The sequence below is a fragment of the Vipera ursinii genome (assembly GCF_947247035.1).
Source record: "Vipera ursinii genome assembly, chromosome: 2".
NCBI classification, from domain to species: domain Eukaryota; kingdom Metazoa; phylum Chordata; class Lepidosauria; order Squamata; family Viperidae; genus Vipera; species Vipera ursinii.
In genome coordinates, this window is record NC_139513.1 from 117,249,551 (window position 1) to 117,267,807 (window position 18,257).

General features: G+C 40.7%; 1 protein-coding gene across 1 annotated transcript in view; it reads right to left on the bottom strand.

The window, feature by feature from the left end:
* Positions 1-2,501: 2,501 nt before the first annotated feature.
* Positions 2,502-18,257, bottom strand: part of SEC14L1 (SEC14 like lipid binding 1) — a 37,261-nt gene continuing 21,505 nt past the window's right edge. Inside the window, exons 9-16 of the mRNA XM_083352363.1 lie at positions 16,235-16,323; positions 15,217-15,287; positions 13,519-13,690; positions 13,036-13,170; positions 11,422-11,556; positions 9,030-9,284; positions 7,370-7,548; positions 2,502-5,709 (exon numbers count right to left, since the gene is read on the bottom strand). Of these exons, the coding sequence (XP_083208489.1) occupies positions 5,604-5,709; positions 7,370-7,548; positions 9,030-9,284; positions 11,422-11,556; positions 13,036-13,170; positions 13,519-13,690; positions 15,217-15,287; positions 16,235-16,323 (1,142 nt within the window). The 3' untranslated portion in view covers positions 2,502-5,603. The remainder of the gene's footprint in view (positions 5,710-7,369; positions 7,549-9,029; positions 9,285-11,421; positions 11,557-13,035; positions 13,171-13,518; positions 13,691-15,216; positions 15,288-16,234; positions 16,324-18,257) is intronic.

An 18,257-nucleotide genomic window follows, 5' to 3' on the forward strand; every position in this document is an offset into this window, starting at 1 on the left:
AATAGAACAGCAGTCAGCTGCTAAAGATTACTTGCATCACCTAGTGGACATTTCTGACTCTGCACCATCTACATTAGCAAGATTACTGAGTCAGTAACGGTCTGAAGAGATGTCACAGGCATATACATCCACACTTCAGGAGAACAGATTGAAGACATAGAAAACCTGCTTGCTTTTCCCAGGGGGGATTTTATAGTCAAATATTCATATTACCATATCACAAGACTAGGTAAGAAATATTCAACAATGGGAATGCTTTTTAAAATGGCAAATTTTAGGCTCGCCTTCTGGATGTTTCTAGATATTTCTATGTATGAAATTGCATCTCTGTCTCCATCAAAGCAGTTTCTCTGACTGCAGACCTCGTCCGCAAAAGTCTTCATCTATCTTTCTGATGTGTTAAATTTCTTGCTTATCAACAACTTTTATAAAATACATAGGTAGGATTGTTTACAAACACAATATGGCAAATCAAAGTGTGCGTTAATCCTGCTGTCACACTATAGGAAGTGCAGGACATTAGGTAGGCCAGATCCCTTTTAGAAAAGGCAAAATGTAAATATTTAGCCAGTTTGGTGTAAAGGCACCAGGCCAAAAACCAGGAGACTTGTGAGTTCTAGTCCTACCTTAGAAAGACAGCTGAATGAGTATGAGGCGATCATTCTCATTCAGCCCTAGGGAGCAGACAATGGCAAACCACTTATAAAATCTTGCTAAAAAAACTGAAGTCAACTGATCTGAAGGCATAAAAAAAGCTATTTATTTAACGTATTAGTTCATATGCTCAAAATTTTCCTGCTGACCTTTCCATTGTGAGCCCTGGTGGTACAGGGGTTAGAATGCAGTACTGCAGGCTAACTCTAACCACTGCCTGGAGTTCGATCCTGACAGGGCTCGAGGTTGATTCAGCTTTCCATTGTTCAAAGATCGGTAGAATGAGGACCCAGATTGTTTGGGGCAATATGCTGACATTGTAACCATTCAGGGTATGCTGTAAAGCACTATGAGGCGATATATATAAATTCAAGGTGCTGGTTATTACCTATAAAGCCCTACATGGCCTGGGTCCGGGGTTGCCAGCATCAAACGCCCTTCGCCCAGTGCGCTCCCACAGGGAGGGTCTGCTCAGGGTTCCGCCGGTAAGAGATTGCCGGCGGGTGACACCCAGGGATAGGGCCTTCTCGGTGGGAGCGCCTGCCCTCTGGAACCAGCTGCCGGTGGAGCTGAGGACTGCCCCCGACCTCCGATCATTCCGCCGGGGCCTGAAGACCTGGCTCTTTGAGCTCTCGGGCCCAGGCTGAGGAGTAAATTATTTTAATTGGGGTTTTTAATAATACAGGGTTGATTTAATATTTTTAAAATTGGTTTTTAACTTTTGTATGCTTGATTTTTAACTCCCTGTAAACCGCCCTGAGTCCTCAGGGAAAGGGCGGTATATAAATGTCCATATATATATATACACACACACACACGTTTTTTACTCTCTTGTGTACTTGTCCATCTCCTTTGGGCTATTGCTATTATTTTTCTACAGGTTATTGAAAGGAGATGGACAAGTACACAAGAGAGTAAAAAACATGTAAATTGTACTTGTGCAAAGTAGTCCCCAAAGCATCTACACTGCCCTGTTAAAGTATGACCAGCAAGTGACATTAATGGAGAACTGGCAAAAATAAATAAATAAGAGTTGGCTGCCACTTCTCTAGAATTGTCAGAACTCATCAAACTTCAAAGCTTAAAAGGAAAAGGTAGCCAGGACTGATTCAGAAAACTGTGATGGTGCACTTGGTACCTCACAGTCTGCCCACAACCACATTGGATCATGTTTTCCCAGCCTATTATGACCTTCTTCAATTCCAATACAACATAAAAATAGATGTAATTGCATGTTCACAGTATATTTTTTTTTATTTCAGTGTATCTTCATTTAGGAAGGTGAAGATTTTGAGGGAGTGCTTGTAATCTGCTCCACTACAATAGCAATAGCCCTAAGACTTATATACCACTTCACAGTGCTTTATAGCCCTCTCTCAGCGGTTTACAGGGTCAGCATATTGCCCCCAACAATCTGGGTTCTCATTTTATTAACCTCAAAAGAAGGCGGAGTCAACTTTGAGCGGGTAAGAATCGAACTGCTGGCAGTTGGCAGAATTAGCTTGCAATACTGCATTCTAACCACTGCACCACCACAGCTCAATAAAAACAAAAAACTAAGGGAACCTGGTAGAACAGCCTGCTTATCCAGAAGTCAATGCCGTGAAGTTTAATTGGGGTTACTCTGTAAGAATATGGAATATTGTAGTCAAAGTGTATTATATACTGTACATACCATTTCTATGAAGTATTTGATAAGTTAATCTTTATTGTTGTTTTTTTACTGTGGGCACAACGGCACACATTAAAAATGAAATTTAGTCTGAATGACAGCATTTCTTTGACACCAAATGCTATCCAACTTCATATAGGATATAAAGGGAGTCCAAAAGAACAAACACTTATCCAATTTTGATCTTTGCTTCATTTATTCCATTAAAAAAAATAAAGTACACAATATGCTTGGGTGAGAAAGTAATCATCCTGTTAAATTCAGTAAATGCCTGCGCTCTTTCAACTATAATAACTGAACCAAATGCTGTTTTTACTGACCCGTGACTCACATCATGGACAAACACCGTCAGTTCAGAAATATCTTTGGGATTTTCTTAGCATGGAAGGAGTTTATATCAGGTTCGGCTACATCTTTTCTACTGGGCTGAGATATGAACTCAGCTGTGGAAAACACTGAAGCTTATAGACTTGCTTTCATGTTTGGAATCATTATTTTTCTGCATGCCCCAGCTGAACATCAGCTTCAGCCGACAGGAAGACGGATTATTTCTGTAGATTTTTGTTATAAAGCAATATTTAAACTTCCTTAAGATAGTCATCTGGGGTTCTTAATATGAGTTTCTGCCAGCCCAAACAGCCTAGCCTGAACAGTTTCCTTTCTAGCTCATCTGCCCATAAAATATTCCTCCAGAAATCTGCAGGGTCTTGACTGCATAGATGGAACCATTAGGAATAGTTTTCTGATCTCCAGATTGATGGGCATCAGTTACATTTCAATGAGGTCTTCAGAAGTATTTTTTGGATGCACAATGGGTGTCTATAAAATCCGTGGTGACACCAGTGACGAGGGGACCCTATGTGAGTGTCATACTGCACACAGACCTAATCATTTAATGAAATAGCCACACAACCATCCCTACACTAAGCACTCTTGTTGTGTCTTGTAGAAAATCACCACTTCTGAAGCATGTTGAGAATAAATCGATTCAGACACTTTTCCCATATCACATTTATTACTGATACAAATAAAAAAAAATCTTTAAAAGACTGTTACCTTATTACCGAGATTGAGGTAATATGTTTAGAAAACATTTACAGAAATCAATATGAAGTTGAGGAATATAGAGAAGGTGGGAGAAAGTTGCTAAATTAAGTTAATAGAAGGGAGGTTTATGAGTTCTGGCAGAACAGAGACAGAATACTACTAGTAAGATCACACACTAAGGAGAAGAGCAAAGGGTTAGTTGGGCCATAGCTGGGAGCTCATGCTTTTTATGAGGGCTAGCAACTCCTCCACTCCATTTTTTTGTGCTTTGAGCTCTGAAATGCACTTTCCTCCCGAAGTCTAGTGTATTGCCCTCCAAGGGACATTGCTGAGCAAGCAGACATCTTAAGATAGGAAACGGTGTTCCAATTGTTAAACATTCTCTTTACAGCTGCCAGCAAAATTGCCATGGGGGGAGGAAACTATCTTTTACAGAACCCCTGTTTTGGAGAGGGAAGACTGTACCATCTTGCAACCAGGCATGGGGGACAATAATTACAAGATGATGAACATGGCACAATGTTTCTGAGGCTGGGTACCATGTTCATGATTACATACCAACAATTAAAAACTGCTACTGAAGATACTAGTGCTCTTAGAAACTTATCACAAAAAAGCAGCAGCTGGGTGAAATATAGCATGGGTGGATCTGTGGAACAAATCTATACTCTTTCAACTCCATTTAACCAGTATTTAGAATGATCATCTAGATTTAATATTTTAAACACGGGTTTTAGTTTTATAATTCATATGACAAGTCCTTTGAATTAGCACATAAATACTCTTGACCTTAAAACAAATTCCTTGACCTTAAAACAAATTAATAAATTAGCAAGTTGCATTCATCATTTACTTTCCTTCCTCCAAAACAGTGTACGTTAACCTCCTAGAAGATATGTAAGCATAGAGTCTTCTCTAAACAAGGGTATAATTATACACTGGAGGTGTGTGTGGTGTCTAGAGCTCTAATTGGGAATGAATGAATCCAGCAGATACTATTTCATCAGCTACTGTCGGCTACATGAACAGATTTGCAATCCTTGTTGTATCAGCAAGACTAGTCTGGCAGCTGGCTGTTTTAGCTCCCAAGGTTTCCGAAAAGCATGCTTCAAATACTAATGAAGCAAGTGCTGGAGAGTTTAAGCAACCTTTAGCAAATTTACTATTACAGAAACATGTGGATGTCTGCAATGAATTATTGCCACAGCCTGGCTGTGCTCTGGTAAGAGGGTAAACATCCTGTCTGTACTGCAGAAGCGCAGGATAATTTCTCTTGGCATTCACAGGGCAGATCAGGAAAGTGGAGAAGGGCACAGGAAGGAAAGGACTCATGCAGCCACTTCTCCAGGAAGGTCTTGGCAGAAAAGACGCCCCTCTTCAAAGGGTATTTGTCGAAGGTGAAAAGAAGCAAACGAGGTACAATCAGGTGCACCTCCGGGAGAAACAAACCTGAGGACTCAAAGGAGGGCCAGCCTTTGGGTTGAATTGAGGGGAGCCTGCTCTGCCCTCTTCCCTCCCACCTTCGGCGCTCAGAAGTGTACGTTCTAGCTTAATGCCCTTCAATGCCCCCCAAAAGGAGTCTGTCCTTAATCATGTGAGCTAGCAGAATGAACTCATGTTAAAAGAGCTGTCTGACAAGGATGAACAGCTCGCCTCCGTCTGTCAGGGCAGCATCTCTCGCTGAGAAAAGGTAGGGGAAAGGGTTCAGCCAGTTCACCAGCTGGCTTTTCACACAAAATGTCGGGTACCCGGCTATTGCACTCCTTAATGCTGGGCCGCAACAGACTCAGGAGAGCAGGAGCAGAAAGTGTGTGTGTGTGGGGGGGGGGAGTGTACTTAAACTTTGAGAAAGTCTCACTGGTAAAAGCTTTAGGACAGACTTCTAATGCGTTACAAATATATCAACAGGAAGTTAAATAAATTCTCAGCCATACAACCATTGATTGAGTCTTCCTTTGCAAAACAGCCCTTACATTTCCCAATGTGTGGATTTGTGCAAGCGTATGTATAAAAAACTATGGCTATTAAGATTGGACACACTCTTTCGGCTCCAATTCAAAACGAAACCAGAATATTTAAATGCACACAGCTACTTTTACTATCTATAAAAAGACCTTCCATTTGTGTGTCTGTTTTTGCAACTGTCACTGATGATTATGCTGTATTGCAGGTGACTGCCATAGACGAGGGTCCCGCCGTCTCATCAGCTGGCTTAATGTAGGCAGCGGCACTACCTGGATATCATGGAGCTGGACTGGGATTGGCTGGAGGAAGTTGTAGCAGCACTGAGCTGAGAAAATCCACTGTGACTTGATTCAAGGCTGCTCATGGATCCCCTGTGGAAAGATGGACTTACGGTAAGGATAAGACACCTTCACATGCTGAGCTGTATGAAAAAAATGTACACCGGGGCGGGGTGGGGAGGGGGAGGGGAAGGAAGGAAGAAAGAAAGAAAGAAAGAGAGATCCCAAATGGAACTGGCAATGTTTACTGATAGCCTTTGCCAGAGGCTCAATGTATAGTGCTGATCATGGAGTCTTTTCATTAGCTTTAGCTTCTACAGCTTCCTGGCCAACCTGAGGAACCATATGGCACACAGCAGGTGGAGAAGGGCTGGTTTATATAGCCGGTAAGCCAAGGAACCAGAACGAACCATCCATGTATATGCCAGCTTTCTAACTTCCCAAAGCAACTCCCAACTATTACAATAAACAGTCAGCCTCAAAGATGCCAAAGCCATCTTTAAAATAAATAAAATAAAAATAAACGGTACTAGTTTGCCATATATCTTTATAGCTAACACCACCATTTAAAAATCAACTATAATACCTTGTTTATGTACCTACAGTTAAGAAAATAAATTGTTCTTCAGGAGTTAATTGAAAGTCTGCAGTGATGGGACACTGACCCACCCCCTACTAACACTGAAGAAAGGAGTACTTCTTACCTTCCAATTCCAATTTCTTATTCAAGAAACTAAAAAAAAAATAAGTTTCTCTAAAAAAAATAAGCATGTAGTATGTGGAATCCAGAAAATTCCTTAAATTGATTCAGATTACAAATGATTAATCTGAGTCCTTTAAGTAATCTTCAAGATTTTATATACTAAAAACGTTCACATAAGCAATTGCCACTTATAACCAAAAAACAGATTTGAAGAGACAAAATGCCAACACCCACACTCGTAGTGAATAGCATCAAAAACAGTCATAAGTTCATTTACAAAAGTATTTGGCTTGTTGTTTTCTTTCTCTTCAAACCAATAAGCAAAGGTTGCCACTGTCTGATGTAACTTACTAGTGTAAGAAAAAATTCTGGAACCACACAGCCACGATTGAACTCTTTACTGTTAAAAAAAAGATCGGTAAAGCTACTTAACTAGTCCAGGATTACTGTAGTTTTTGAGACCTGCACTTATGTTTTCATGATAACAATTTGCCCCTTATCTCTGGTCTAAAAGATGATCTAACTTTTTTCCTCTCTCTCTCTCTCTATTTATCAAACCAATGTTTGTTAGTATCAGTCAAGTGTACTTATTGTTTAAAGACCAGTAGATATATTAGCTACCCCTAGCGATTATCAATTTTCCTATAGGACAGAAACAGTTAAAATCGTTTTCCAACTTGGTGAAACCAGTCACCCAAGGCAAGAAAACTGGACAGCAATATAATATATGCATTTTTGCTGTGCAACCCAGCAAGTAATGTGAAGAATAGAGATAAGAGAAAGCAGTTAAGACAGAGGAACCACAAACATCAGATGAATTACTTTTAACCAAAAGTGTTGTCTAAAGCTCACAGGCGTAGTACTTTTAGGTATCATCTTGATGACTCTAAAGTCTCTAGGAAAACCAACTCATGAAAATGCTGCTGTTCCTGTAACCATTCTGGGTAGCCTTCAACTACTTGCACTTAGGCTTAGTGAATCCTCAGAAATTTTCTCTTTGTGTGTGTGTGTGTAAAAGACTAGCATTTGCAACACTACAGTTAACCTCACCTGAAATCTTCTGAACCAATTACTTCTGTGTAGTACATCACTTTGCACTTGTGAGATGAGACTTGTAGAGATGCCAGTACATCATCAACACGAGGCAGACTGGTGGTAGCGCAGGCAGGCATACTGTGGAACCTCCACTGGAGAATGTAGAAGCCAGGCCATCTAGTCACATGAGACCCCTTAAAGCAAGAGTGGAGGAAATCAAAATAGCCTGAAATGGCCATCAGTGCTAATAAACGACCACTTGGGTATAATATTAGGGCACTTCTTCAATCAGCAGCTGTAGGTCGGCTCTCCCTTTCATGCTCAGCCTACTTGATCTATTCAGGGAGGCTGGTAGGCAAGAACGCAAGAAACATAGTTCGATTAAACCCGATTCGGTTTTCTTGAGTTCATGGCTACTGATCATCATGGCTTATCACAGATATAAGATATGAAAAATAAGGGTTAACTGGCAAGCATGGCATACATAATACCTCAGTACCAGATCCTGACTTGGTGGTAAGTCTCAATGTTTACACCAGGTACAAAGTTGTAACAAATTATGTAGCCTACCATCCTGCAGATGGACCTATGCATAGTTTTGAACATACAAACTTGTTACCATTGTAGAATTTGTATATCACCCTTTTAAAACGCAGAGATGTACTTTTCAGAGATTCTGAAAGTTGGGAGATCTCCCCTAAAAAGCAGCTATTTCCTAGAAGAAGGTTGCAAAATTTTAAGGAGGTGCAGAAACCCAAGAGAGAGGGACCAATCACCAACTAAAGCAGTCCAAGATTGAAAGGTACATCCCCCTGGCAGAGCTTCCTCACTGACGTACAATTGAAGTACATGACTGACTAAAATATCACTTTCCCCTTGCCCTGAAGGAGCAGTTACTTTTAAGGTTTGGTTGGCTGAATTGGTATCCCAGTTTACAGAACTTTAAAATGAGTAATTGGCCAAGTGTTCTGGTGTGAAGCAGAAGGCAAAATAGGTTTAGTGGGTGAAACCAAACTCAAAACTATTTAAGAAGGACTTAAGATCTCTTCCCCTCCTATAGCCACATTAAGGCAACCCATTTTGGAAATGAAAACACGTGAAGAAGCCCTCACTTTCTAAGGATTTCACACTGCTGCGATGATACATTAGGAATTCTATTAAGACTGGCTAATGACATAATAAGGGACGCGGTGGCTCAGTGGGTTAGGACGCTGAGCTTGTCGATCAGAAGGTCGGCAGTTTGGCGGGTCGAATCCCGAGTGCCGCGTAACAGAGTGAGCGCCTGTTACTCTTCCCAGCTTCTGCCAACCTAGCAGTTCGAAAGCCCATAAAAATGCAAGTAGAAAAATAGGGACCACTCCGGTGGGAAGGTAACAGCGTTCCGTGTGCCTTTGGCGTCTAGTCATGCTGGCCATGACCACGGAGACGTCCTCGGACAAACGCTGGCTCTTCAGCTTTGAAACGGAGATGAGCACCGGCCCCTAGAGTCGGAAACGACTAGCACGCATGTGCGGGGGAACCTTTACCTTTAATGACATAATCCCAAAGAAGCAACACAAGAATGCTGCTGTGAGCATTCAAAACATGCTTGAATTAAAAAGTCCATTCTGATACATTCTAAAAGCATTTTGCTAGGAGTCAAAGTAGGGACTGTGTTTAAAAAAAGTGTTCTCACCTGCACGCTTTCCCCTTCCTTGCAGGTGAGTGGTGATTCCACCATACTGTAGTCTCTTCCCAGTTGCCAAGCTTTGTCTATCAACTGTACGTTATTGCCGCCAGGAGAGGTAATGCTATGTGCTCCTACCAAAGAGTCCTTTTTTGGAGGCTGAGGGGCTCTCTTGGAGTGATAGATGTTGAAAACAACATCACCTTTACAAACATCAAAATCCCAGGTGATCACAGAAGAAGATTCCACAATCTGAATGAAAATCTGGAAAGAAAAGCAAGTGGCTATATTAGAAACTCAAGCCACGACAGGTATCTCTACCGGCCAAGGCTCCCCTCTCAGCCTTCTCTCTCTGGTTGGGAGCCTGCTATTTGTATCAGTTACGGTACCAATAAAGGAGAATATTTGTAGCTCGGGGTGGAAACGAGGGGCCCTCTCTGAGCTTTTTTTTTTTGCAGATGTTTCATTACCCAAACAAGGTAACATCATCAATGCTTAGGAAGGAGTGGTGTTTGCTCTCAGTGTCTATTCTACTGGCTTGCCCTGTCAGTGTTTGTGGGGGTGGTCATTTGGTTGGGCTGCTTACCGTTGGCTTGTTTGGCAGTTCCCTGATTGGGGTATTGTTTACTTGATTGTTGGTCTGATTTATTTATTTATTTATTTATTTTATTACATTTATATACCACCCTTTCCCGGAGGATTCAGGGCGGTTTACAGGGTAATTAAAAACCAAAAATACAAAAGTTAAAAACCAAGTTTAAAAAAGATTAAATTTATCCCTGTATAAATAAAACCCCAATTAAAATAAATTAATCCTCAGCCTGGGCCAGAGAGCTCGAAGAGCCAGGTCTTCAGGTCCCGGCGGAATGAACGGAGGTCGGGGGGCCGTCCTCAGCTCCACTGGCAGCTGGTTCCAAAGGGCAGGTGCCCCCACTGAGAAGGCCCTACCCCTGGGTGTCGTCCGCCGGCAATCTCTTACCGGTGGCACCCTGAGAAGACCCTCCCTGTGGGAGCGCACAGGACGAAGGGAACTTGATGCCGGCAGCAGGTGTTCCCTCAGATACCCCGGACCCAAGCCATGTAGGATGATAATCTTGGAGTTAATCTATGGTCACCTGGGTGCAGATTGCTGGTGGGGAGGAGTTTGGGTCTTTTTGTTCCCTTTTTGGTTTGTTGATTGTCTCTTTTGCATAGTATGCAGATATTGTTTATGTCTATTGATGGCCAATTTGTCAGGGTGCCAGGCTTCTAGAAGTTCCCTTAGTGGACTTGCGTTTGGTTTAGGATGGTCACAGCTTCCCAACTGAAACTATGGTTAGGTCTGACCATAGTTACAGTACCTCCCATCAGAAATCAGATTGAAGAGTTCATCGAGCTACAAATGTCCATTAATAGTGTCACATACTCAAAGCAATAAGAGTTTGCTATTGTACAATTTTAATCTTCAAGTTAGATGACTGTTGAAACCTTAACACTGCAAATCAAAATTTGATGCCCCAAAGCCATAAACATAGGCTGTGGTCAGGTGAGACCTATAGTTATTTAAGCAAAAATAACAAAGAACTAGAAACAGAAGCTAGGAAAATGCAGTGAGGCAAGCATTAGCAGAATTGTTAAAAACATTCAGATTACAGAGGGTGAGAACCAAGGAGATTCTGCTCCTCTTCTGTAACCTTTTAATTACAGATGATGGAATGCTGCATCAGTCAAGAGAAAGTGGGGAAGAAAGTCAAGGGCTAGTGTAGGGGTAGGCAACCTTGACTCTTTTATGACTTGTGGACTTCAACTCCCAGAATTCCTGAGCCAGCCATGCTGGCTTAGTTGCCTACCCCTTGGCTAGGGACTTCCCATATTTCACATAAGGTCTCTTTTCCTTAGAAATAAAGCATTACCATTACAAATACATAGATAGGATTTTGAGGCCATTCAGATGATGCTCAAGATAGCATTTTTGCCCAAAATTGTCATGCAAGATTGAAGCACCTAATGGAATGTACAATTTTTTTTAAAAAGGGAAAAGTTTTATGGTATGATTTTTCCTAACTGTGGACACAGAATTTCAGTTTTGAAATCAAAAGAGTATCACTTGAACCAGTTCTGAAAATGAAATTGCTTCCAAAAATCCTCCCCACATCCCTCTTTGGTTACCTTTACCACAGGCTTCCCAGCTAGATAGCAGGCCCGAAGGAAACCTGAACCTGGTTAGTACTCAGAGGACAGCCTACCAGAAAATAGCAAAACTAGAGGCTAGACTAGGAAGTTAAAAAAAAAAGAGCCAGAAAATATCCATGGTAAACCAAACACTGACTTATTCATGAGATCATCGGGAATTGACCTTGATTTGAAGGAGATTATTTTTTAGCAAACACCAGACGGAAAGGGGAAAAATAAAATGATTTACCTCATGGGGAGCTCCTTTGAAGACACTTGCAGACTGATAGATAGTTTCTGTCCACAATTTTATATCTTCATTTTCCAGTTCTTCTGCTGTCCGGTACAAAGATTTGGGAACCAGCCCACCTTCTGGAACTTCACACTAAATAAATTTAATTAAAAAGTGGAGGGAAGAGTCAGCAAAATGGATCTGTTTCTGCTCCAACTGAAAACATCTCGGGAACAATATTCCATAGTTAATTTGAAATAGTGAAAAGCTGTAAACAGATTAATGACTAAAAAGAACTCTCTGTGACTGGGAACATTTTCTCACTGTAGCTTATATCTGCCCTCACAACACACTTCTCAAGCAAGTACTGATGAGGCACAGACTGAGGGTCAATTGGCCTGAAACCCTGGATTCGGCTTGACTTCACTGTAAGACAAGCTAAATTCAAAAACTAGCTCTTCAGCCATAATAGAACATCATCTACGGTGTCACATACAAATGAATGCGTTGGCAGGATTTGAGTTTATTATTATCAATGGTTTATATTTCAGCATATGTTCTAAAGAGGTTACCTAAATAACCTGGTTATGTCATGATGGGGTCTGGGGGAGCCTGCAGATGTGAGGGGCCAGCAAGATGCCTGTATTATCTGTGAGTGGTAGTTACAACTCTCCTACGCCTTTATGTTTTTGATTTATTGTGTTTATTTTGTTTATTTCTTTACACAAGTTTGATTTGTTTATTGTTTTAACTTGAGAATTGCCTAGAATCATGTAAATAAGATGAAGACTGTATTAATTTTAAAACAAAGCAAAACATTTTCTTGAAGCTCTGACTGTGAGGTTTCGAGGTTGGGTGGACAAGGCAACAACACACTCTGTAGGTAGCCATCCTGAAGTTGTCCTCCCAGAATAAGCAGCTCCAGGATAACCTGAAGCCTCTTCTAGAAAGCACCTCAGAGAAGCAAGTGGCATGGAAAAGCATGTTTCACACCACACAACTGTTCCAACTACCTTGCCAACAACTGAGAGAGACCAGCAGCCCAGAAAACCTATTGTTGGCCCTCCCTGATTCCTAGCACCTAGCTGACAGAGGAATGCACTATACAGTAATTCCATTTTCTCATGCTGCTTTCCTTATCCCAATTTCTGGATTCATTGAAGGGACTAGTGGCACAAAAGGATGAATCTTGCTGGAGGCCGAGAAAGCCTTTGGGAGTGCTCTGGAAAAACAGAGAAGAGCCTTCTCCATATGAAGTCCCTTGGAGTTAATTAACTCAAGCAAATGCTGAGACTGCAATATGTACTAAAGGGCCCCAACCGGAGGTGTGTGCCGAAGGACTTTTAGGCTGGGTGGCTTCAACAAAGCCTTTAAGAAATCTCAAAGCAACCCAGCCTAAAAATACTTGATTTCACTTGAGTCCAAAGGGATTCCAAGCCACCCAAACTGCTTTGCTAAATTGAACTGGATGGCCACTCCAGCAAATTATGTCACCTATACAACTCAAATGGCTTCTTGGAAATGTATCTAGGCCTCTCTGCACAGGCTTACACTAGCACAGAGTGAATTATTACAGGTCATTCAACTTGGTTGTCAAACAAACTGAAAGCAATTCTCCTTTTTTCTACCTACCATACATTCTCCACCAAGAAAATCGGGAATAATTTCTTTGTCAATGTAATCCAACAGCCCACCAGGACCCTGGTAATCATTGCCAGCATAAATCAGGAATTTCTTTCGAGTGTTGTCATCAATGAAAGGGCTAACCTACAAACAAAATACTAAAGTAGTAACATTCCCAAGATAAACTCAAGAGAAACACATTATTTCACATGGCCACTTAGGTCTATGCTTTAGCTCACGGGTATCAAACTCGCCGTGTCATGTGATGTGTCGTGACGTATCACAACTTTTTTTGTGTTGCCGGAGCTGGGGTGGACGCGACCTCCATATGATCCAACTGGCCCGTGGGCCGGCAGTTCGACACCCCTGCTCTAGCTGGATTTCTAAGTTGGATTTCTAAATATCAAGCTTGCCAATGTTGCCTATTCCAAAGTGCACACTGACTCCAATTTACAAAACACAAAGTCCCAGAGAACCAACTTAAAGACCTACCAGTGTCCAAAGGACTGGAAACACTCTGGGGGCTCGGAGAATTAGAAGACGTCCTAGCGTTTCTGGATAATTGGCTTCTACCACCTCAATGATTCTCAGCAAGGCCTTGACCCCAGGTCTCCATAGGTGACGCATGTTCAAGCCCTCCAGATCCACCAAGCAAGTCCAAGAGCTGGTTTCCCCCAAAATAAAACATAATCAGCATGTTCAGCTTAAATCAATCAAGCAATTATTTGATTGTGACAGTATACAAATATACTCTGCTACATTAGTTTTGATAGGTTAAAAAGTTTTAAATCATAACCATTAAATCTGAAATATTTGTTAATTTGAGAAAGAGAATAAATTTACTCTACCCTCTTTCAAATCCAGATGCTTATAATTCTTTCAATCTCCTTCCAACTCTTTCAATTTTTGTGTTTAATTGCATTGCTCACTCATGAAGAGCAAGCACTCCCAATTTCATTGATCCTCATTTTCAGCCTTTCCTTGACCTACAATATTTTTATTGTTTACATCCCATCCCATTTTTTCATCCATTGTGGTTTTAGAACATTGTGTATGGAATTCCCAAATAGTCTTGTATTTATACTGATTCAATATACGAGGGCAATTTGGAAATAAACCTCTGTTTGGTTATCAATAACAGACACTCGCAGATACAGAACCTTTATTATACACATTAGAAAACTTCAACATTACATTACTTTTCAACATAATCGCCATTCAAATTGAGGCACTTGTCATAACGTCTTACAAGGTTTGAAATTCTTTAGTTGTAGTCGCTCGGTGCCAAATCTGGGCTACGGGGGTGGTGATTAAAAACATCCCAACGGAGCTGCTTCAAAATTTCTTGGGTCCGTGTAGCAGTGTGCAGGCAAGCATTATCGTGAACCAACACCACACCGCAAGTCAGCATACCCCAACGCTTGTTATGGAAAGCTCGTCTGAGTTTCATAACATTTCACAGTAGACTTCTGAATTGATGGTTGAACCACGCTCCATGACTTCACTAGCAGCACTCCTTTAGCATCTTCATATTTAGCGGTGGTGCCACTTCTGGTGTAGTGTTGGTTCACGATAATGCTCGCCCACACACTGCTAGACGCACCCAAGAACTTTTAAAGCAGTTCCCTTCGGAATGTTTTTCATCAAACCCACCCCCCATAGCCCAGATTTCAATCCTTGTAAGACGTTATGACAAGTGCCTTAATTTGAATGGCGATTATGTCAAAAAGTAATGTAATGTTGTAGTTTTCTAATGTGTATAATAAAGGTTCTGTATTTGTGAGTGTCTGTCATTGACAACCATACAGAGGTTTATTTCCAAATTGCCCTCAAAATTAGCTGAGCTACACCAGAGGGCAGCACTGCCTATTTTCATACTGCTCTTGGGTCTATCATCACTTCTTTACTTATTGCCATCTTTACTTATCTGGATCTACTTTTAGCTCTTACTCTGAAGTATTTGATACTGCTGTTTAGCAGAGTGGGTGAGGTGCCAGAATCCTACAGAATCAACTCTGCCTATGTGTGTGCCATTTTGCATAAATGACCACTGGAATTGTGCTAAAGTGTTCCATTTCTTAACCTAGCAGCTGGTGAAAACACTACACAGCAAAACCTTATCTCAATTAGCACAAACATATCTAAAATTCAGTGAAACAGACTCATGGAATTTTAAGAGAGTTTCTTTACCTAATTGGCCTTCCGAATACTTTTGTATTTTCTTTACACCTCCTCAGTCCTTCTTCATTTATAGATAGAACCTGCACGTAATAAAAAAGATGAGAACGTTGTATTATGTCACTGTAAAATGAGCATGGATAAAATTTCAGCCACAGAGTTACTTTGGGTTCAATTTTATTTCATTTTGTAAGAAATTAAAAAATAAAATAAAGTATCAGAACTATGAAATAATTTGAACATCCAGTTTTGAGGAATCAATATGTACAGATATTTAAAAATGTAAAATACCTCTTACAATTTAAAAATGAATTGCATATACCAGAAGATATTATTTTATATTTATTGGGCCTTTCAAAGAATGTTTAAAAAGAAATTAATACAATTTATATTTATGACATAAGAAATGTGAAAGTTCATACAATCTGCTCTTGTCCATCTACAGCTTTGTTTGAATTTCAAATCACTACATATGTTAATACAATTTGGGGGGAAAATATTACAGCCAAAGATCTCAATGTAATGTTGATTTATTTTCCTAAAACGTGGAATTTGTTATCTCGTTGAGATGTTGGCACTTTGGAGGCTGGATTATGAAAAAGTAGCAATTTTATGGAACTGGAAAAACCATTTCTCTCTTACTTGCCTTCAGAGGCAAGAAGGCTGTTCTGATAACACTTTATTCTCCTATTCAGAAGGGAGCAATCTATAACGGCTCCAGCTTAGCTGGCCAATAGTAAGAGATGCGATATCTCAAGAGCAAAAAGGTGCCCATATGTTTATTCTTGCACAAAAGACAGAAAACCACACTGCTAATTCTAATAAAGCGATATCAAAATGAATAGATTGTCAATGACATTCTAGAGTGTTCATCACTGTAATGTAACCTTTTCCAACTGAGAATACCCTGAAGATATTTTGGACATGGTTACCAGGAACTTCCAGTTATGCTAAACTGATACGAGATAATGAAATGGGGATATAACATTCCCACTAAAAACCATCTGCAAATTGTATCTGAGGCACTTACATAGCGAAGCAGGGCTTCTTCTCCAAGAGCTCGCACCAAACCTTTGGTATCCATCTGGCCTAGTCTCAACACATACAGTGGACGCCCATCTGAACCAAAAGAATAACAGTGGTGATGTTCAAGTTATCTTCTGATAAAGCAAGAAATGGTTAGAAGGCCTTCTGTATTCGTCTCCAAAGCAAACTGGAATGATCAGTACTTGCTTATTAACTTAGTTTCCAACAAGAGTTTTGGCTGCACAAATAAAGATGACACTAAATGAATATGATAAAGATTTAACAATCATTAAACAAACGGTCAATGACTTTTGACCACTTGTTTAATGGCTATTCAAAGTTATGAGGGCCTCAGAAAGGGTGCTTTACAGCCTATACAGTACTTCCAGCGACTGTAAAATGCCACCCACGACCTCATTTGGGATGCTTGGCAACTAGCTTGCATTTACAACTGGTTACCAAGCAACCCATGATCACGTGATCGCATTTTGCAATCTTTTCTGCCAGCTTCTCTGCCAGCAAGCCAATTCTGGTCATAAGGAGAGGGTTACCTACATAGGAACTGCTGGCTTGGAAACATGCTTAATATTATTTTCCTTTTTCTATTATATTATTTCAATTTCTGTGGCTGCCCGCTCATGCATCGCTCATCAACTTTATTGTATTATTACAAGTATTATAAGCAGAAGAGGCAATGGGAATGTAAAAAAAACAACCCTATTATGATAAACAGAATGTTTTCCCCTATATGAACAGGACAACCATGAGTTAAGGACATACTGAGAAGTTATCAATGTAAGTTAGAAGACACTGGTCTGACTCCAGTGACTCTACAGTCATGCCATGACATCTTCCCAATGGGTATTTCTTTTTGTTAGAATCTGAGATCACTTCATTCCAAAATAATTTTGGGTGGCTTAACATTTTAAAACTATACTATGTAATATAAGGGGGGGGGAAGTGCCCAAACAAAGCCACAGAAATAATAACTCCCCAAATCACCAGGGACTCCCTAACCCGAGGCCTGAGAACAGAGGGAGGTTTTCAGAGACTTCTGGAAGGCCAGTATGGGGATCCCAAAGATGCTTTTTCCAAAAGGCAACTGGACTTTGTTTTTCCTTGAAGATGTTTCGCTTCTCGTCCATGAAACTTTTCAGTTGGCTGTAGAACTGAAAAAGCTTCTTGGATGAGAAGCAAAACCTCTTCAAGGAAAAATAAAGTCCAGTTGCCTTTTGGAAAAAGCACCCTTTGGACAACTATGAACTGGATGACTGAGAATCTCCATAGACATAGTATGGGGATGCAGTTCCAAAGATATGCTTCTCTGTTCCCAGGAGATGGCAATTAAATGAAGGAACCTGGAGCTCACCCACTCTGCCTGATCAGAGTGAATGGGCAGAAACTATTGGGAACATGCAGTCCCTCAAATAACCAGGCCCGAAGCCCAGAAAGGCTATAGAAGTGATGAACAGCATCTTGAATTACACCCAGAAGTCAACTGGCAACTAATACAGCTTGTAAAATGGTGATGATACATGGGAGTGACATGAGACACCCATTACAGCCTATGCTCCTGAATTTTGGATCAGCTTTGAATGGTCTTCAATGGCCTCCAAAGGTACAAACTGATTTGATCCCATGGCAGTATTTTGGCCAGCGACTGCTACATGCTGCGTTCATCGAACTCCCAAACTGTGCAAGATTGAAAACCGAGCAGAAATCTGAAGTTGCAGATTGTTGATGTATTTTTTTTATATTGTGTTTTATATTGCTGCCACTTAAGAGTTGGCAACAACTGAAATAGCTTGCATGCCAAATAAATAATAAAGCCAAGTCTTCTCACTCTAATAGGATGCCTTCCACTGTATCAAGATACCTATATCTTCAGATCTTACCTTTTACTCCAACAAAGTATAATAAACTTTGACAATCGGTTTTAAGTACTCTCTTTAGCAAACCATACTGGCAGCATTTCAGAAGACCTAAGGCTTCCCCCTATAAAAACATCTGCATTGCTGTTACAATAC